The sequence below is a fragment of the Mercurialis annua genome, linkage group LG1-X (assembly GCF_937616625.2).
Source record: "Mercurialis annua linkage group LG1-X, ddMerAnnu1.2, whole genome shotgun sequence".
NCBI lineage: Eukaryota > Viridiplantae > Streptophyta > Magnoliopsida > Malpighiales > Euphorbiaceae > Mercurialis > Mercurialis annua.
Window position 1 is genome coordinate 7,331,365 of NC_065570.1, and position 14,897 is coordinate 7,346,261.

At 30.5% G+C, this 14,897-nt stretch overlaps 2 protein-coding genes across 2 annotated transcripts; both read right to left on the reverse strand.

Moving 5' to 3' along the window:
* Nucleotides 1-4,056: 4,056 nt before the first annotated feature.
* LOC126665229 (non-specific lipid-transfer protein A-like) lies at nt 4,057-5,579 on the reverse strand. The gene is made up of 2 exons (XM_050357956.2): nt 5,124-5,579; nt 4,057-4,424 (listed from the first exon to the last, which is right to left on the reverse strand). The coding sequence occupies exons 1-2, from the start codon at nt 5,462-5,464 to the stop codon at nt 4,415-4,417; spliced, it is 351 nt and encodes a 116-aa protein (XP_050213913.1). The 5' UTR covers nt 5,465-5,579; the 3' UTR covers nt 4,057-4,414.
* A 1,643-nt stretch (nt 5,580-7,222) lies between these two features.
* On the reverse strand, nt 7,223-9,131 carry LOC126680160 (legumin B-like). The gene is made up of 4 exons (XM_050375219.2): nt 8,795-9,131; nt 8,420-8,679; nt 7,823-8,341; nt 7,223-7,749 (listed from the first exon to the last, which is right to left on the reverse strand). Exons 1-4 carry the CDS (start codon nt 9,129-9,131, stop codon nt 7,363-7,365), a joined length of 1,503 nt encoding a protein of 500 aa, XP_050231176.1. The 3' UTR covers nt 7,223-7,362.
* Nucleotides 9,132-14,897: the final 5,766 nt, after the last annotated feature.

The following is a 14,897-nucleotide window of genomic DNA, read 5'->3' on the forward strand; positions in this document are numbered from 1 at the left end:
AAACTGCTTCACTTCCTTTATTTCTATCACCACTGTTCTTGTTTTACCGTGGCTCTCAAATTGACAGATTCATTTTGATCCTCCAAAATTCGAAAATTGAGCTTGATTTTATAGTTCAACCATATCATCTTAATAACTCATTGTTGCAAAATCTGAATCAGTAATGAACCACTGCAAAACCCAGTTCATATCGTAACAGCCGGAGTTCCTCCGCCAGCAGCGGTGCTACTCATAACTGAGTCACTGGATTTTGTTGTGGTGTCGTGTGCTTGAAAAAGAAATGGAATTCACTCCCGGAAAGTGAAGAGTTCAATTAAAATCAAGACAAGGAGTGAAAATCGCCGGATTCACAGAACTAGATGGAATTGATCCTAAACTTCTCTTAAATACCCTTTTCTTAGTTTTAATTTTTATTTCGAGGATGATGACGAAGACGATGACTTGGTGTTGCTTGTGCTGCTAATTTTGTTGAAGTTGCTTGTGTTTTCATCCATTTCAAGAATCGAGTCCATGGAAATTAAGTGGATCTTGTTGATTTGTTTATGTAATAAAAGAACCTTTGAGTTATATTTGGAGATTTGAAAAGAAATTACTACAAAAGTTGTTGGAAGAAAGAGTTTTGGATTTGGAAATGGAGGCACCGATTTATCCGCCAGAAACAGAGGCCAAAAAAGAAGCAGAAATAGAGAGGGAGTGAGAAAGGATGAGAAGAAGAGGGTAAATTAAATGAAAAGTAAGAAAGCTACAAAATTAAGTAGAGCCCCATCTACCCACCTAACTCAACACAGTATCAGATTGGAAGAACCCAACAGTAAAAGGTTAAAAAATGGACAACTTTTATTATTGTTTTCGGGTGACAGAAGTGTCAAGCTATTGTTAATCACTCTTTTAATAATGTCATTTCATTTTGGTAGCTCTATTTATTTCTCTCATTCATTTCTCTTACACTTTGATTTCTTACCGATAACACCAGAGGAGGTTTTAAAGCCCAAAATATAATGCTAAAACAAATTTACTAACGGTTTACTAAACGATAATTTAGTGTACTATTGGTTCACTATCATTTTACTAAAAAATAAATCAGTTTACTAATAGTTAACTAAAAATTTACTAAATTACTAGCAATTTACTTTCAGTTCATATTCGAATTATTAAAAAATAAATTTACTATCGGTTCATTTAAAAACGAGACTTACTAACGGTTTATTAAACGATAATTTAGTGGTTTACTATTAATTTACTAAAAAGTAAGTTAGTTTACTATTGTTTATTTTTTAAAATTATAAAATATTAAACTTATCGTTTATATCGGTTTACTAAATATAAATTTACCAATCGGTTTACTAATATTTAACTATTGGTTTACTAAAAATTTACTAACAGTCAACTAATGGCTTACTATCGACATACAAAAAATCATTATTAGTTTATAATCGGTTTAATAATAATGAACTTCGGTCTAGTATTAGTTAACTAATAGGTAGTTAACTATTGGTCTACTATCAATTTACTAACGGTCTACTATCAGTTAACTAATAGGTAATTAACTATTGGTCTACTATCAATTTACTGTATTTGTTTGTACTTTACGATTGCAATTTTATTGGCTATTTTTTTTAAAAGATGGAAATATTATTTTGGTAAAAAGATACAATTTTTAATATCAATTTATTAAAAGATAAATTTACTATTGATTTACTATCAGTATTATAAATATAAACAAAATTAGTTTATCTTTTGGTATACTAAATGAGTAGTTAACTTACGGTCTACTATCACTTAACTAATAGGTAGTTAACTATTGGTCTACTATCAATTCGCTAACGGTCTACTATCAGTTAACTAATAGGTAGTTAATTATTGCTCTACTATCAATTTACTATATTTGTTTGTCCTTTACGATTGCAATTTTATTGGCTATTTTTTTTAAAAGATGGAAATAATATTTTGGTAAAAAGATACAGTTTTTACTATCAATTTATTAAAAGATAAATTTACTATTGATTTACTATCAATATTATAAATATATACAAAATTAGTTTATCTTTTGGTATACTAAATGAGTAGTTAACTTACGGTCTACTATCACTTAACTAATAGGTAGTTAACTATTGGTCTACTATCAATTCACTAACGGTCTACTATCAGTTAACTAATAGGTAGTTAATTATTGCTCTACTATCAATTTACTATATTTGTTTGTCCTTTACGATTGCGACTTTGTTGGCTATTTTTCTTAAAAGATGGAAATAATATTTTGAAAATTAAGTGTAAATTTATCGACAGTTCACTCACGGTTAACTAACGGTGTACTATCACAAAAATTATATTAATTTCTTAAAAGATGGAAATTACCTATAAATTTATTGACGGTTTACTCACGGTTAATTAACGGTGTATTAAAAATAAATTTATAATTTTTTTTAAAGTGAAGTATGTTTATTATACACAATTCAAGTTTACCAATAATTTATTAACCATATAATCATAAAAAAAATTATTACAAGTTTCCAACGTGTAACCTAACGTTTACTAACAGTGTATTACAAACAAAATTATTGGTGTACCTTTAGTAAACCACAATTCTTGAAACGCATTGATACATTTAATACATTTTGAGAGTGCATATTAATCACAACTTGAAACACATTGATACATTTAGTTTATTATCAGTGAATATTAGGAAGCCTATTAATAACAATTTACTAAAAAAATAACTTAGTTTACTAACGATTTACTAGTCGTATTATAGAAAAAATTGCTTGAGCTTATGTTCGATAAAAAAATTGCTTGAGCTTAGAGCTTTTTATGTCAAAAATAATTTAAAAATAATTATAAATCTACCTTTAATAAAATAGTTTTTTATGTCAAAAATAACGGTTAGTAAGCCTAAAAAATGATTATAAATCTACCAGCAGTTAACTTAAAGTTTACTAACAGTATTGTTAAAATTAAAACTATTGGTTTATTATTAGTAAATCATTGATAAACCAACAACAAAATCATCACAATCATAAAATACAAAATAAAATCACAAAACATAACGAGTTTATTGAATTAAGTAACAATTTATATTGTAAACGACTTAACATGTAGTTGATGGGCAAAAATTGCTCTCATTTTGCATGAACGTCAAATACATAATGGTTTATAAAACTAATACATAATCTAAATTACAAAAATTATGATAATCCCTGAAAAGCCACCAAGATTAAACAAAATGAAGTAAGCCAAATGCCCATTTTTCCACGTACAAAAGCCAAAAAAACGCCATTAATGAATCAAACGAAGCTCCACAACCACACACTCCACTTGCTGCTCCAACCCAAAACAAACAAGAAACTGATAAACCAAAAGAATACAATTACAAATGGTAATAATCTGTATGTCAAGTTACAGAAGGTAATAATCTATTTTTAAATCATATCCTGCATCCTTAATTCCTTTCAATTTTGAAAAAATTGATTGAGGACTTCTATCAAACAGATAGCGTGCATATATTGCCTCCTCAATACATCTATAAACACCACAAAGAACACATAATTAAACAAAATTCAGCAAACAAAATCTAACAATCTCTAAACAAAAACGAGCATACAAATTATTACCGTTAAAAAAAATACTAAACTTTGTAGATGATAAATTAAAGCTCTGAACTATAAATGGTGCGAAATGAAAACGTACCAAATGAGTTCCATTTTTTATTGATGTTGAATTTATTACTCAAGACGAAGTGAAACTCCTCGTTGTATGAAACAAAGGTCCGGGAATCGGAAATGGGTTTTGGTCCGTGAATGAAACAGATCGGTCTGCTGAGAGTACAAACCGATCGGTGACCGTTGATGGAGAAAGCAAACTTAGCTGGTGACTGTTGACGGAAAAACGGAAAAAAACAGTAGCATATTTTTCAATATTCTGAACAGTAGAAACATTAAGTTAAATCGTAAAAAAGAAATGAAAAAAGAGGGTGCAGTATTTTGGAAGGAAAACGCGCGTCGTCGTATATGTGAGAATAAATAGGCTTTTGACGGTGCTGGGCCTAATTTCCTCCAGATTCTATGGGATCTGCCCTTACGTGAACATATGTGTTTATATTGCTTTGCAGTGCTTTAACACAAGATTTTGGCGTCACTTGTTGTATAATTATATGTACTTTCTGAAAAGTTAATTACTCGAAAATTTAATTACTGGGTTTATTTTGCTTCAACAGTTGTATGCTTATATATACGTGCTAGTTGATTATGAAATTATTGATCTGAAATATATGCCTCCATTAAAACCAAGATATTGCAGCTTTGTACATACAAACTCTTTTATTATAGTATTTGAAGTACAAAATGGAGATAGATGGCAGCAATTTGAAGATTCTCCTAATGCTTTATTTCTGGCTTCTCTGATAGGCAATCCCTCTTAATTAGTTGATGCTGGATCAACAAAATTTATTGGACAAGCGTTAGTTATTATCAATTATGAATACACTTTACTAGAAATTAACACCCAAATCAATTGAGTTGTGGAGTTAGGACTTTGTGGTTACCAAATTCATACATTTTATTAATCAAATTTTAATTTAACCAACAACGAAAAGTCACATGACTAAATTCATGTGAAAATTGCAAAAATGTATCTTCCTGATTTTATCGTGTCAATTGAAAATCGGTATCCATTTTAAAGTAAACTATGTTATTTAATAATCTTAAAATAAATAAATGACCAATATTTTATGCTAGTTGTTCACGTAAGAAGGAATTCACCAAAAATTGTTTGAGATACTATCTGATTCAATTCTAGTGTGGAACTCATTATATTTCTAAATGAATTCTATTTAAAGGTCATTTGAAAAAAAAATTCTTGTGTTTGGTATCACGAATCTTAAATATGAAATTCTTATTATATTTTGTATGATTTATATGTTTAATATTTTAAAAATAATAATAAACCCGAATTCCATTAGCATACCAAACACATATTTTGTAATAAATCAATTTAATTTCTTGAAAAATGTAGAATCCATTTGAACCAAATAGGCCATACTATTAGTTATAAAATTGAAATGTAATTATCAAAATGTAAGAATTTAACAGTAAAAGTACTGTGAAATTTAAGGTTTGAGAAAAACTTACCTCTGACAGTTAGTAGTTTTAGAGATGGGGATGTTAATATCAACTCCACACTTCTTTGGAAGGGAAGACGCGGCATCAACTTTTAGACTAGGGTAGCGAACCGCGGCCGCCTTAGCACATTCGCAGGCAACTCTCCTATCTTCCGGAGTTGGCGCAAGCGTTTTCAAACTCCTGACTCCGGCACAACACGCCAGAGAAGGAGAAGCCTCAATTCCTGTCAGGAAAGGAATACAAGTCGCCAGTGAAAAATTCACTTGCGCACAATCTATGGCCAGACCCGGTACCATCATTATTTCAACAATGGCCACAGCAAGCAAAATCTGTACCACCACTCCCTTCATTTTCTTGCTAGTTACTGAAGATTTTAAGCTTAATTAATTTGATTAAGTGATGCTCAAGTGATACTAGAGAAGCTCAAATTTATAGGCTCCACATTGCAAAACTATAGTATTTGTGTGATGCATATTGGTTATGTTACTTTGGATTGTTGTCTGTACTTTAAAATGTCATTTGATCAACTTTAACAGGAAATAGGATGAGGTTTTGCATCATTTTAGTTAATTACTTCCTGCTATAGCTAATGATGTATTCTGACAAGGATATCTAACAAACTTGGTTACAAGTTTACTACTAATTTGAATGGAGTTTTACTTAACCTTTTATAATTTTTTAGTTAAAATTTCACTTAATAGCTTCAAAATTTTGAGTTGATTTTTCATTTAATATGATCAGACCAGACCCATTATGAAGAACAATTATAATAAAATATTGGTCAAATGTTCAAAAAGGCCATAACTTTCATGAAAGTTTCACAAAAGTCAAAATCTTTCAATTTTATCTAATATGTTCTGAAACGCATGATTTCGTTTCAATGACTAGTCCACAGTATAAAAAGATTAAATACAAATTATATCACAAACTTTAGCGTGTTTACAATTACAGCACGAATTTTAAAAATGGACAAAATCAGTCACCACTTTTTATTTTTTGGCAAATCAGAATAGTGAGCTATTTTTTGTTGAAAAAACACTGACAGGGCACTATAATATACAACTATATCACCATGTTTTTAATTCATTATTGGTCGATATTTTGATTTGTCAAAAAATAAAAGTTGGTAACCGATTTCAGCAAATTTTAAAGTTCATATTGTAATTGCAAAATGCTAAATTTCATTATTATTTTTGCAATTAACCCTAAAAAAATATTTTACTTAAATATAGAATTGTAGCTCCGTTTTATCGATGATAATGGTCAGCAACAACAACAACAAATGCTATTACTTTTTATAAAATAGTTAATCTTATTAATAGTCCTATATTTTCCTCTCTCTTTTTTATTTTCTTGTTCTATTAAAGACAATAAATTGATGACTGTTGTATCCTTCAAAGTGTTCCAGACAAAACCATGATTTTGAGATTATATGTTAGTTTTCTTTCTTGATTTTTTTTCCTCTATTATAAGAGTATTTTTTTTTTTTGGATTTTCCAATTTTAATTACTATTGAGGATTTTGTCATTTATTTTCCTGCATTTTCTCACTATTCTGTTACCTGACATTTTCTTTTTATCTTTTTGTTTGATAATTATTTCAGGGCACAATTATGTGAACTACAACAGTGTAAATATATATGGAGTTTATGCAAATGTCAGAGGACATTTGCTCCATGTCAATGGATGGAGGTTTAACATCAAGCATTAATCTACAAATGCATAACTGCTAATGTCCATATACTGTCCAATATGCTTATCCTAATAAGAAAAGCGCTTGATTTGACTAGAATTTTCTAGCTTCTCGGGTGGATTATTGGTTGGTTGCTTTTTTTATTGCTCGTTGGTTGCTCGATAGTTGCTCATTATATGAGATATTGTTTACTTTCTTTTATTTACTATTACCAACTAACATTATAAATTCAATTAAATGACAAATGATCGTTGTAGCTTCTTTACACCTGAATCAAATCAAAATAAATTAGATAAATAAACTACATAATATTGATTTGAAAGTCACCTTTGCCCTTACCGTTCTCTTAATTAAAACGAATTAAAATACAATTACCAATCTGAAAAAGGTGCATAGTACGGTAACCTCTGGAATCATTTACCCATAAACTTTCATTCTCCTGCTGCGTTAAACAGTACAAGCCTATAGTAACTTGGGCTTTATTTTCATTCTAGTGAGTACATAGCCACTTATTCTTGAAATTTATTTCAAAATTACACTGCATTAGCTCATTATCTCATTGTGGAGACCTAGATCTAGATCCAGGACTAAGCACTGTGATTTCCTGTCTGTTGTCCTTGAGCCTCCTGGCTTCATCAATGGAGACCTGGAATGCATTTGCTAATACTTCCTCTGGCATAGACCTGATTGCAGAGACTCGTCCTGCCAGTTGGCTGATTTTAGCTCTGTCGTTAGTCTTGAATGATACCCATTCTAGACCTTCACTGTTTGCCTTTGTAATTACTACAAAATTCTGTGGAACTGTCAACATTTGATCCCTTTTCACCTGTCCGTCGAACACGGAATTTCCATTTTCATTCACAATCTGAACACGACCGCTTCCTCTGGTAATGTATCGGATGCTGTGGGCGTTGATGTTCCAGTGTGGTGTCATTATCGCATTCTGTCGAATAAAATTAATCATTAACAAAATCAAACGTCTTTGATTTATTTAAATTTTAGTTTAAAAGGTTTACACTATAGAGGACAGCTTTCTGAATACTGAGTCTGAGGGATCTGAGGATGGGGAGGTCGTGACTATTGACATTTTTGACACGGCCGCCGCGTGGGTTGAAGATATCAGATTCTGATGGATTGTTGATGTTATGTCTCAGCCTGGCTGTGCAAAAAGTTTCTTCTACACCATTGGTTCTAGTTCTACCTCCTCGGCTCCTCTCTAGTTGTCGCTGTGCTTCTGCTTCTTGTTCTTGTCGTTCTTCTTCTTGGCTTCTTCGCGGGATTAGCATCTCAAGATCATCCACCACGCTCACAATAATGCCTCTGTTATCATTTTCACCTCTCATCTTTCTTGCAAGGTCAGTGTTGATATTGAAAGCTTCGGCTATTATTCGCTCATCAATGCCTCTGAAGACATTTCCGGATCTATCTGTCTGGCTTCCTCTGCTGCCTGGCCCTCTTTCTCTCTGCCTTCTTAGAGAACGTTCGCCTCGTTGGCTCTGTACTTCTCGTTGAGGGTTGCCAGCAAGGAAAAAGTCCTGAAATTACATATTTATATGTATCAATGTGAAGAACATTATTCTGATAAAATTTTCAAATTATTATGTGATTCTTACTCTGTGATTCTGATCAAGTTGGTTGGCAGGATTGCTGGTGTCGATGATCTGGACAAGAACAAGAGGGGATCGGCCATTGTTATAAATCCATTGAGCTACTCCGGCAGGCAAGGCGATGACATCACCCTCTCGGATTTGACGGACCTTCTGATGCTGGTCTCTCTGGCTCTCATGTTCTGCACCGGGAGTAAATTGCGACTGTGATGGGGACTGGTATGTCTCAGGACAGCCGGGGATTACAGCTCCCTGAATTCCTCTACCTGCATTGTTACGTACGTATGATAGAAATGCAATGATCTTAATCTTATATTCTTTTCTCATATTAGTGAAAATGTAAAAACCTGATGAAAGAGTAATTAAAGAAACATGACATGCCTCGGACGACATAGATGAGCTTAGGTCCGTTGACGTATTGTGGTAACAATAGGCCTTTTTCTTGAATAGTATGGCGCATAGCTACAACACCAACGCATTGGAACTGTTGATCATTCTCATCCCATATTTCAGTCAGACCAGCTTCTGATTGGAACCTGCGAGAAGGCTCGACAGCATTAATGCGGTTGAGTTGGCACTCGTCCCTCTGCCATCTTTGTTGTCGCTGCGACTTCTCTTGTCCGCTGGAGCGTGAAGTTACCTGCTCTATCTGTGCAACAGAGCTGTGGAGAAGAACAAGAACGCAAAGACCGAGAGAGAGCAAATATGAGTAAGCCATAAGAGACTGCAGAGGCTGCTATATGATGATAGGATGATGAAAAGAGGATCGTTATTTATAGTGAAAGAAATCTCAGTTTCAGTTTGAGTATTTGGGATGTGGCGAATGGTTTTTTCAATTTTTCTGCATGTGGATTTGTCTTCATATTGCATGTTAATTTCTTGGTTACACATGGTTTTCTTTAAGAGTATTACGTGTTGATGATGATTATATATGTAGAATCATAGCTTAATTTATTTATAACTTCTGTTTTCTTATCAACTTATTAAGTGTTATATGTAGATTGGATTATTTTCTGAAATGGTAGAATGTAGTAAAAACAAAAGGGTGTCATAAGGCTTGAATCTACGGCACCTTAATTGGCTTGCTCGCTGTATAAGACAAAAAGAAATAAAATTGACATAGTTAATTGGTTCTTCAGGTTTTTCTAGCCAAAGATAATGTGCAAAAATATTACTATAGCATCATTCTTATGATTGTTGAATTAAATAGTGTATGTGAGATTCGGTTTTTTGTTCGATACGGTTTTTGCTATGAAAATTTATCTAAAATCCGGGGTATTAATTGAATTTTCGGTTCGGTTTAATTCGAAAAAATCAATAATCAATGTATATTTTTCGACTCTGAGTATTTTTGGTACAGTTTTCGGTCGGATTTCGGAGATCTCCAAGACCGTCTGCGACTCTATAATAAAGCATTCTTTTCAAAAGAAAAATCATTTCCTTACAATTTTAGATTATTTTGTTGCAGCAGAAGTAGCAAATCACTTCCTTGTTTGGGGAGGGTGTTCGATGATCAAAAGGTCACAAAGGTGCCGAAGTAATCATTTAAAATAGCTGACGGTAGCCATATAAAAGTTACAAATAGCTAAAGTTTTTGAGAATACTATAAAAAATTAACTTAAAATACATACTCCTTTATGTAAATTAACTATAAAAAATTACAGCATGCGTAAATTTAACTATAAAAAATTAACTAAATAATTAGTGATATATTTATGTAAATTCTAGCTGGGACCAAAAAAAAGTAAGTGGGTTTTTTTTATCTTTTAGTGGGCGATAGGGAGTGGCATATGGTATAAAACTTTATCTGAAGCATGCGTAAATTTTCTATGTGATCTTTTTAACAAATAAACATTTACGGAACTGTCAGGTCAGTCCACTTTAAAAACCAGACATTTATCAGATGATATTTTACTATTATAAAGTTAATATTTAAATATATTCTGGTCATCATTGTGAAAAAATATCCCTATAATTATTAATTTAATGTTTGGATAGGATCACATGAATATAGTGCGAAATGGTTACATTTAGGAAAAATCCATGCAGACGTCTCTGTATTTTATCAATTTTATTTAGAAAGTCCCTATTCCAAAATTGTTAACGTCTAAGTTCCTATATTTGTTAAATTCCGGTTATGACGCCCTTCGGTGGACAGAATTTAATAAGTGAAGTTCACTCCCTGGTAATTAAAAGAAAAAAGTGACATGGCGTTCATTCCAATTTACTGAGGTAAACATGTCCATACAAATTACAACTTAATAAAAAAATGTAAAACAATAAAATTCGAAGGCAAAATATCATTTTCTCCATCTTCTTCGCAACAACAAATGCACCGACTGAGTTGAGAGTAAAACTCAGTTGAATTCAAGAACATCATTGTCGTATTAAGTTTATCTTTATTTGAATTGGGTTTGTGCCTGTTAATAATGAAGATGAATTTGTGGCTATAGTTAAGGGTAGACAAAAAATCTAGTCAAATTGATTAACCGAACTGAAACCGCAAAACAGAACCGAAAAATGCGATAAACCGGTTCAAGAGTTTAGGTTTCAGTTTATAGTTCTAAAAACCGCAGTTAATCGGTTAACCGGTTTATAAATAATATATATTTTTATAAATTATATATATAAACATACATACGTTTTTAATAATTCAAATAATATACATTTTGTAAGCTACACATATACAAATTTTAAATACAAAAATATATTTAAAAAAATATTTGTTTAGGAATATATTTTTATTTTAGAAGAATATGTATATATGTACATAAATAATATTTTAAAAGAATTTTATTTTTTAAAATAAAATATTTACCTAATTGAAATAGCAATATATAAGATTTTTATTTTAATAATTGAATAAAATGAAGATTAAAATTTAATTATTAGACTATTTTTATAATTTTATCTATAAATTTTATCTTTTTTGTATCTAATTTTTTTAATGCTTACATGGTTAAAAACCGCAAATCCGAAAATCAAACTGTTTTTAATGGTTAACCGTTTAAAATTTTAGGTTCAGGTTTTAAATTTAAAAACCGTACTGCTATGAACCGGTTTACAAATTACTCTCGTGGACCGGTTAATCGGCCAATGCTCACCCCTTTGCGATACCATAATATTGCTAGATTGAAGTGGATTTTTATTTTCTTCAGTTTAATTTTAAATTTTAAGATTTTATTGGTTTTGTTTTATATTGTCGTTGTTTGTGTTGCTGGATTACCATTGATAAAGACACCAGCATAATAGCTACTTTCATCAAGTGAAGATGATGAAGTGAAAAATAAATTAAAAGAAAAATAAAAAAAGAAATTAATTAGAGATCTTTCTATTTCATGTGTATTTTATTCATTTTCTATGGGTTAAAAGTTAAAAAAAATCAGATTTTTTTTTTAACAATCTCATATAACGCAAGTGAACTTCACTTGCTAAATTTCGTCCACCAAATGATGTCATAATCGGAATTTGATAATTACAGAGACTTTGACATGGATAATTTTAAAGTAGAAATTTCCTTAACAAAATTGGTAAAATATAGGGGTGTCTATATAGATTTTGCCTTACATTTAGCATTAGCTATGGTGGGGCTTGAGGGAAGCCATCAAGAAAATGGTCCATTATCTCATTAAGAGATAGGGGTGGATATGGACCAGTTAACCGGTTCACGAGGATAATTTATAAATCGGTTTATAGTAGTACAATTTTTAAAATTAAAGATCTGAACTTAAAATTTTAAACGGTTAACTATTAAATTGATTAATCATTTAAAACGGTTTGATTTTTCAGTTTTGCTGTTTTTAACCATGTAACCATGAAAAAATATTAGATACAAAAAAGAGAAAATTTATAGATAATTTTTTTAAAATAGTATAATAATTAAACTTTAATTTCCATTCTATGTAATTATTAAATTCCTACTTCAATTGGGTAAATATTTTTGAAATATATTTTCGTGTTTACAATTTTTACATGTGTAAATTATAAAATATATTTTATTTGATTAATCGGTTTGACCGATTTTTTTGTCCACCCCCTATTAAGAGATATTAAGAGCAAATTATTATAAGACTCTTTACAATTAATTTTTTTCTTTTTGAAAATCAAACGATATGATCTTTTATTTTTATTTTTATCAATGATTTAGTTGTTCCATGCATTTTTATTGTTAGTCAATCGAGTCAATGAAATTATATAACCTTCTTTTTTATTTTCATCAACGAGTTTATCCTTCACTTTTTTTATCAAAAATTTCGTATTATACATTTGAAAATTATTATATTTTTTAATTTTTTAATTTTGTTGACTAACACTAAAAATGGACAGAATGATTAAAATGTTGATAGAAATAAAAATGAAGGAGTGCATTATTTGATTTTCAAATAAAAAGGAGTAAATGTGAATTTTAATAAATGCTAGAGACCACATAATAATTTGCTTTAGTTTTATTATATTATGTAGTGCTTAGACATTTTAATTTGTACTATCCTTTTTGTCCATTACATTTTCCTCTTTTAGATGCTTATATTTACATATTATAATCCCACTAAATCCTGTAATCTATTAATTCATATTTTAATTTTATCAAAATATGTTTGCTCATAATTAAGATCACCCATGTCGCCTTGGCGCCGGAATGTGGAAGAACTTATGTGTTTCCACTTGCCTATTGATAATGGAAAATACTATTAAATTATACATTTTCAAAATGTTTAATAATGGGATTCTGAATGATGGTAAATTTGGAATTAAATGATTAATTTAGGTTTTTCTTCTTGAAATTTCTTTATATTGATTAGATTGAATATTTAATTTTTCATTAGTGATCAGGAGGGCCACATTGTCCATTAAGTATGATAAATGTATTATTCTATAGCAAAAACAAATGCTTGTGCCTCCTGCTTTCACAGCTCCATGCTCAGAAGCTGAATTCAGAAGTTGTTTTTGTGTTTAGAACATTCACTACAAATAAAGAAAAAACTCAAATTTGCAATAATGTTGCCATCTTTTTTTTTTTTTGATAATTTGGGGAGGGGGAGCGCTTGTGGGAGGAATCGAACCCACGACCTAGCAGTTTGCTGCTTAGCGCTTATAGCATTTGAGCTAATATGACACTATGAAAATCGAAATATCAAATGGATTTTATAACTATAAATCCATAATCCATTACATACAAAATTAGAGTGAAATAAATTTAGATACATCTCCTTATGAAAAGATAAATTAGGGATGATACTATTCTTAGGTTAGGGTTGGCTCCATCCTATAATGAGATTGATTGTTTTTTTAAATAGAACTAGAGTATATGTAGTAATAAATTTAGATTTAGAGGAAGTTAGGCTTGACTTTTTGAGAGATTGGAAATGAATTAAAAACTAAATTCAGATTAAAGGAAAAAAAATCACCACAAGAAAAAATTATTCGTGGTATCTAATTTTACAATAAATTTAATTTGTATTCGGATTTAAATTAATTGATAGTATTGGTAATTCGTGGGTTTTTTTTTTAGAAATTTTTTGCGGGTTTTCTAATTGTTGCTATTCTTGCGTCTCAAACTGATAATTCCAACTTGAGCATGATGTCATATAATAAATCGTAAAAAGTGTTGAATAATGATAAATTTAGCTGAAATATGTAATTTAGGTTTCTCTTTTTGTAATTTCTTTATAAACATTAGACTCGATGGAAACTGGAATATTATGAGCCGAGTTTTATGGTATTTGTCCACCGAGACGAATCTCGAGACTCGTTGAAGAATCTGAATATGATTTAGTACCGAAAATAAGGGAGATTTTAGAAGATCAATATTTTAGAAGAACATGAAACACATTCCTAAATAGATTTACATGTCAAATGTGAATCCCTTTTCTATTTGAATTCTAATGTTAAATAGGAATCCCTTTCCTATTTAGATGCTATAAGGTAATCTCTCACTAGCACTACATAAAGAGTTTGAAGTATGCCTAAAATACAGATATTCACAACTACAATTATTCTCCCTTAAGTCTAAACTGACTAAAGCATCGGAGAGCTAAATCGGACAAACCATCCGATTAGCCATCTACACTGTTTTGCAGGATTAACGCCGTCGAAATGTCGGAATCCATCAAGACTGAATATTTAATTTTCATTTTTTTTTTGTCAACAGGATAATTAATATTTAATTTTCCACTACCGATCAGGAGGGCCATATTTTCCATTAAATATGATTTATTACTGTATTCTATTATTGGCATTATTAATCCCAACATTTTAAAACATAATAAATAAAACCCAAAATTTTGGTATTTTTGCATTTTGTAGCCCAAACTGTTTTCCGGCAATTATTTACCTATATGGCACTCATATTATTGACATATTAAATGTCAACATCTTAAAATATTGCAAAAAAAATAATCCAGAACTTTGTATTTTTGCACTATGTAGCCTAAAAAAGATATCAAAATGACTGGAATTCGAAATGAGGCTACGAATGAAAAAATTG

Coding starts and splice junctions, on each gene's coding strand:
- LOC126665229 (XM_050357956.2), bottom strand. CDS start 5,464: ATGAAGGGAGTGGTGGTACAGATTTTGCTTGCTGTGGCCATTGTTGAA.
- LOC126680160 (XM_050375219.2), bottom strand. CDS start 9,131: ATGGCTTACTCATATTTGCTCTCTCTCGGTCTTTGCGTTCTTGTTCTT. Junction 8,680..8,794: donor GCTCATCTATGTCGTCCGAG/GCATGTCATGTT, acceptor GTAACAATGCAG/GTAGAGGAATTCAGGGAGCT. Junction 7,750..7,822: donor AGAAAGCTGTCCTCTATAGT/GTAAACCTTTTA, acceptor TTTATTCGACAG/AATGCGATAATGACACCACA.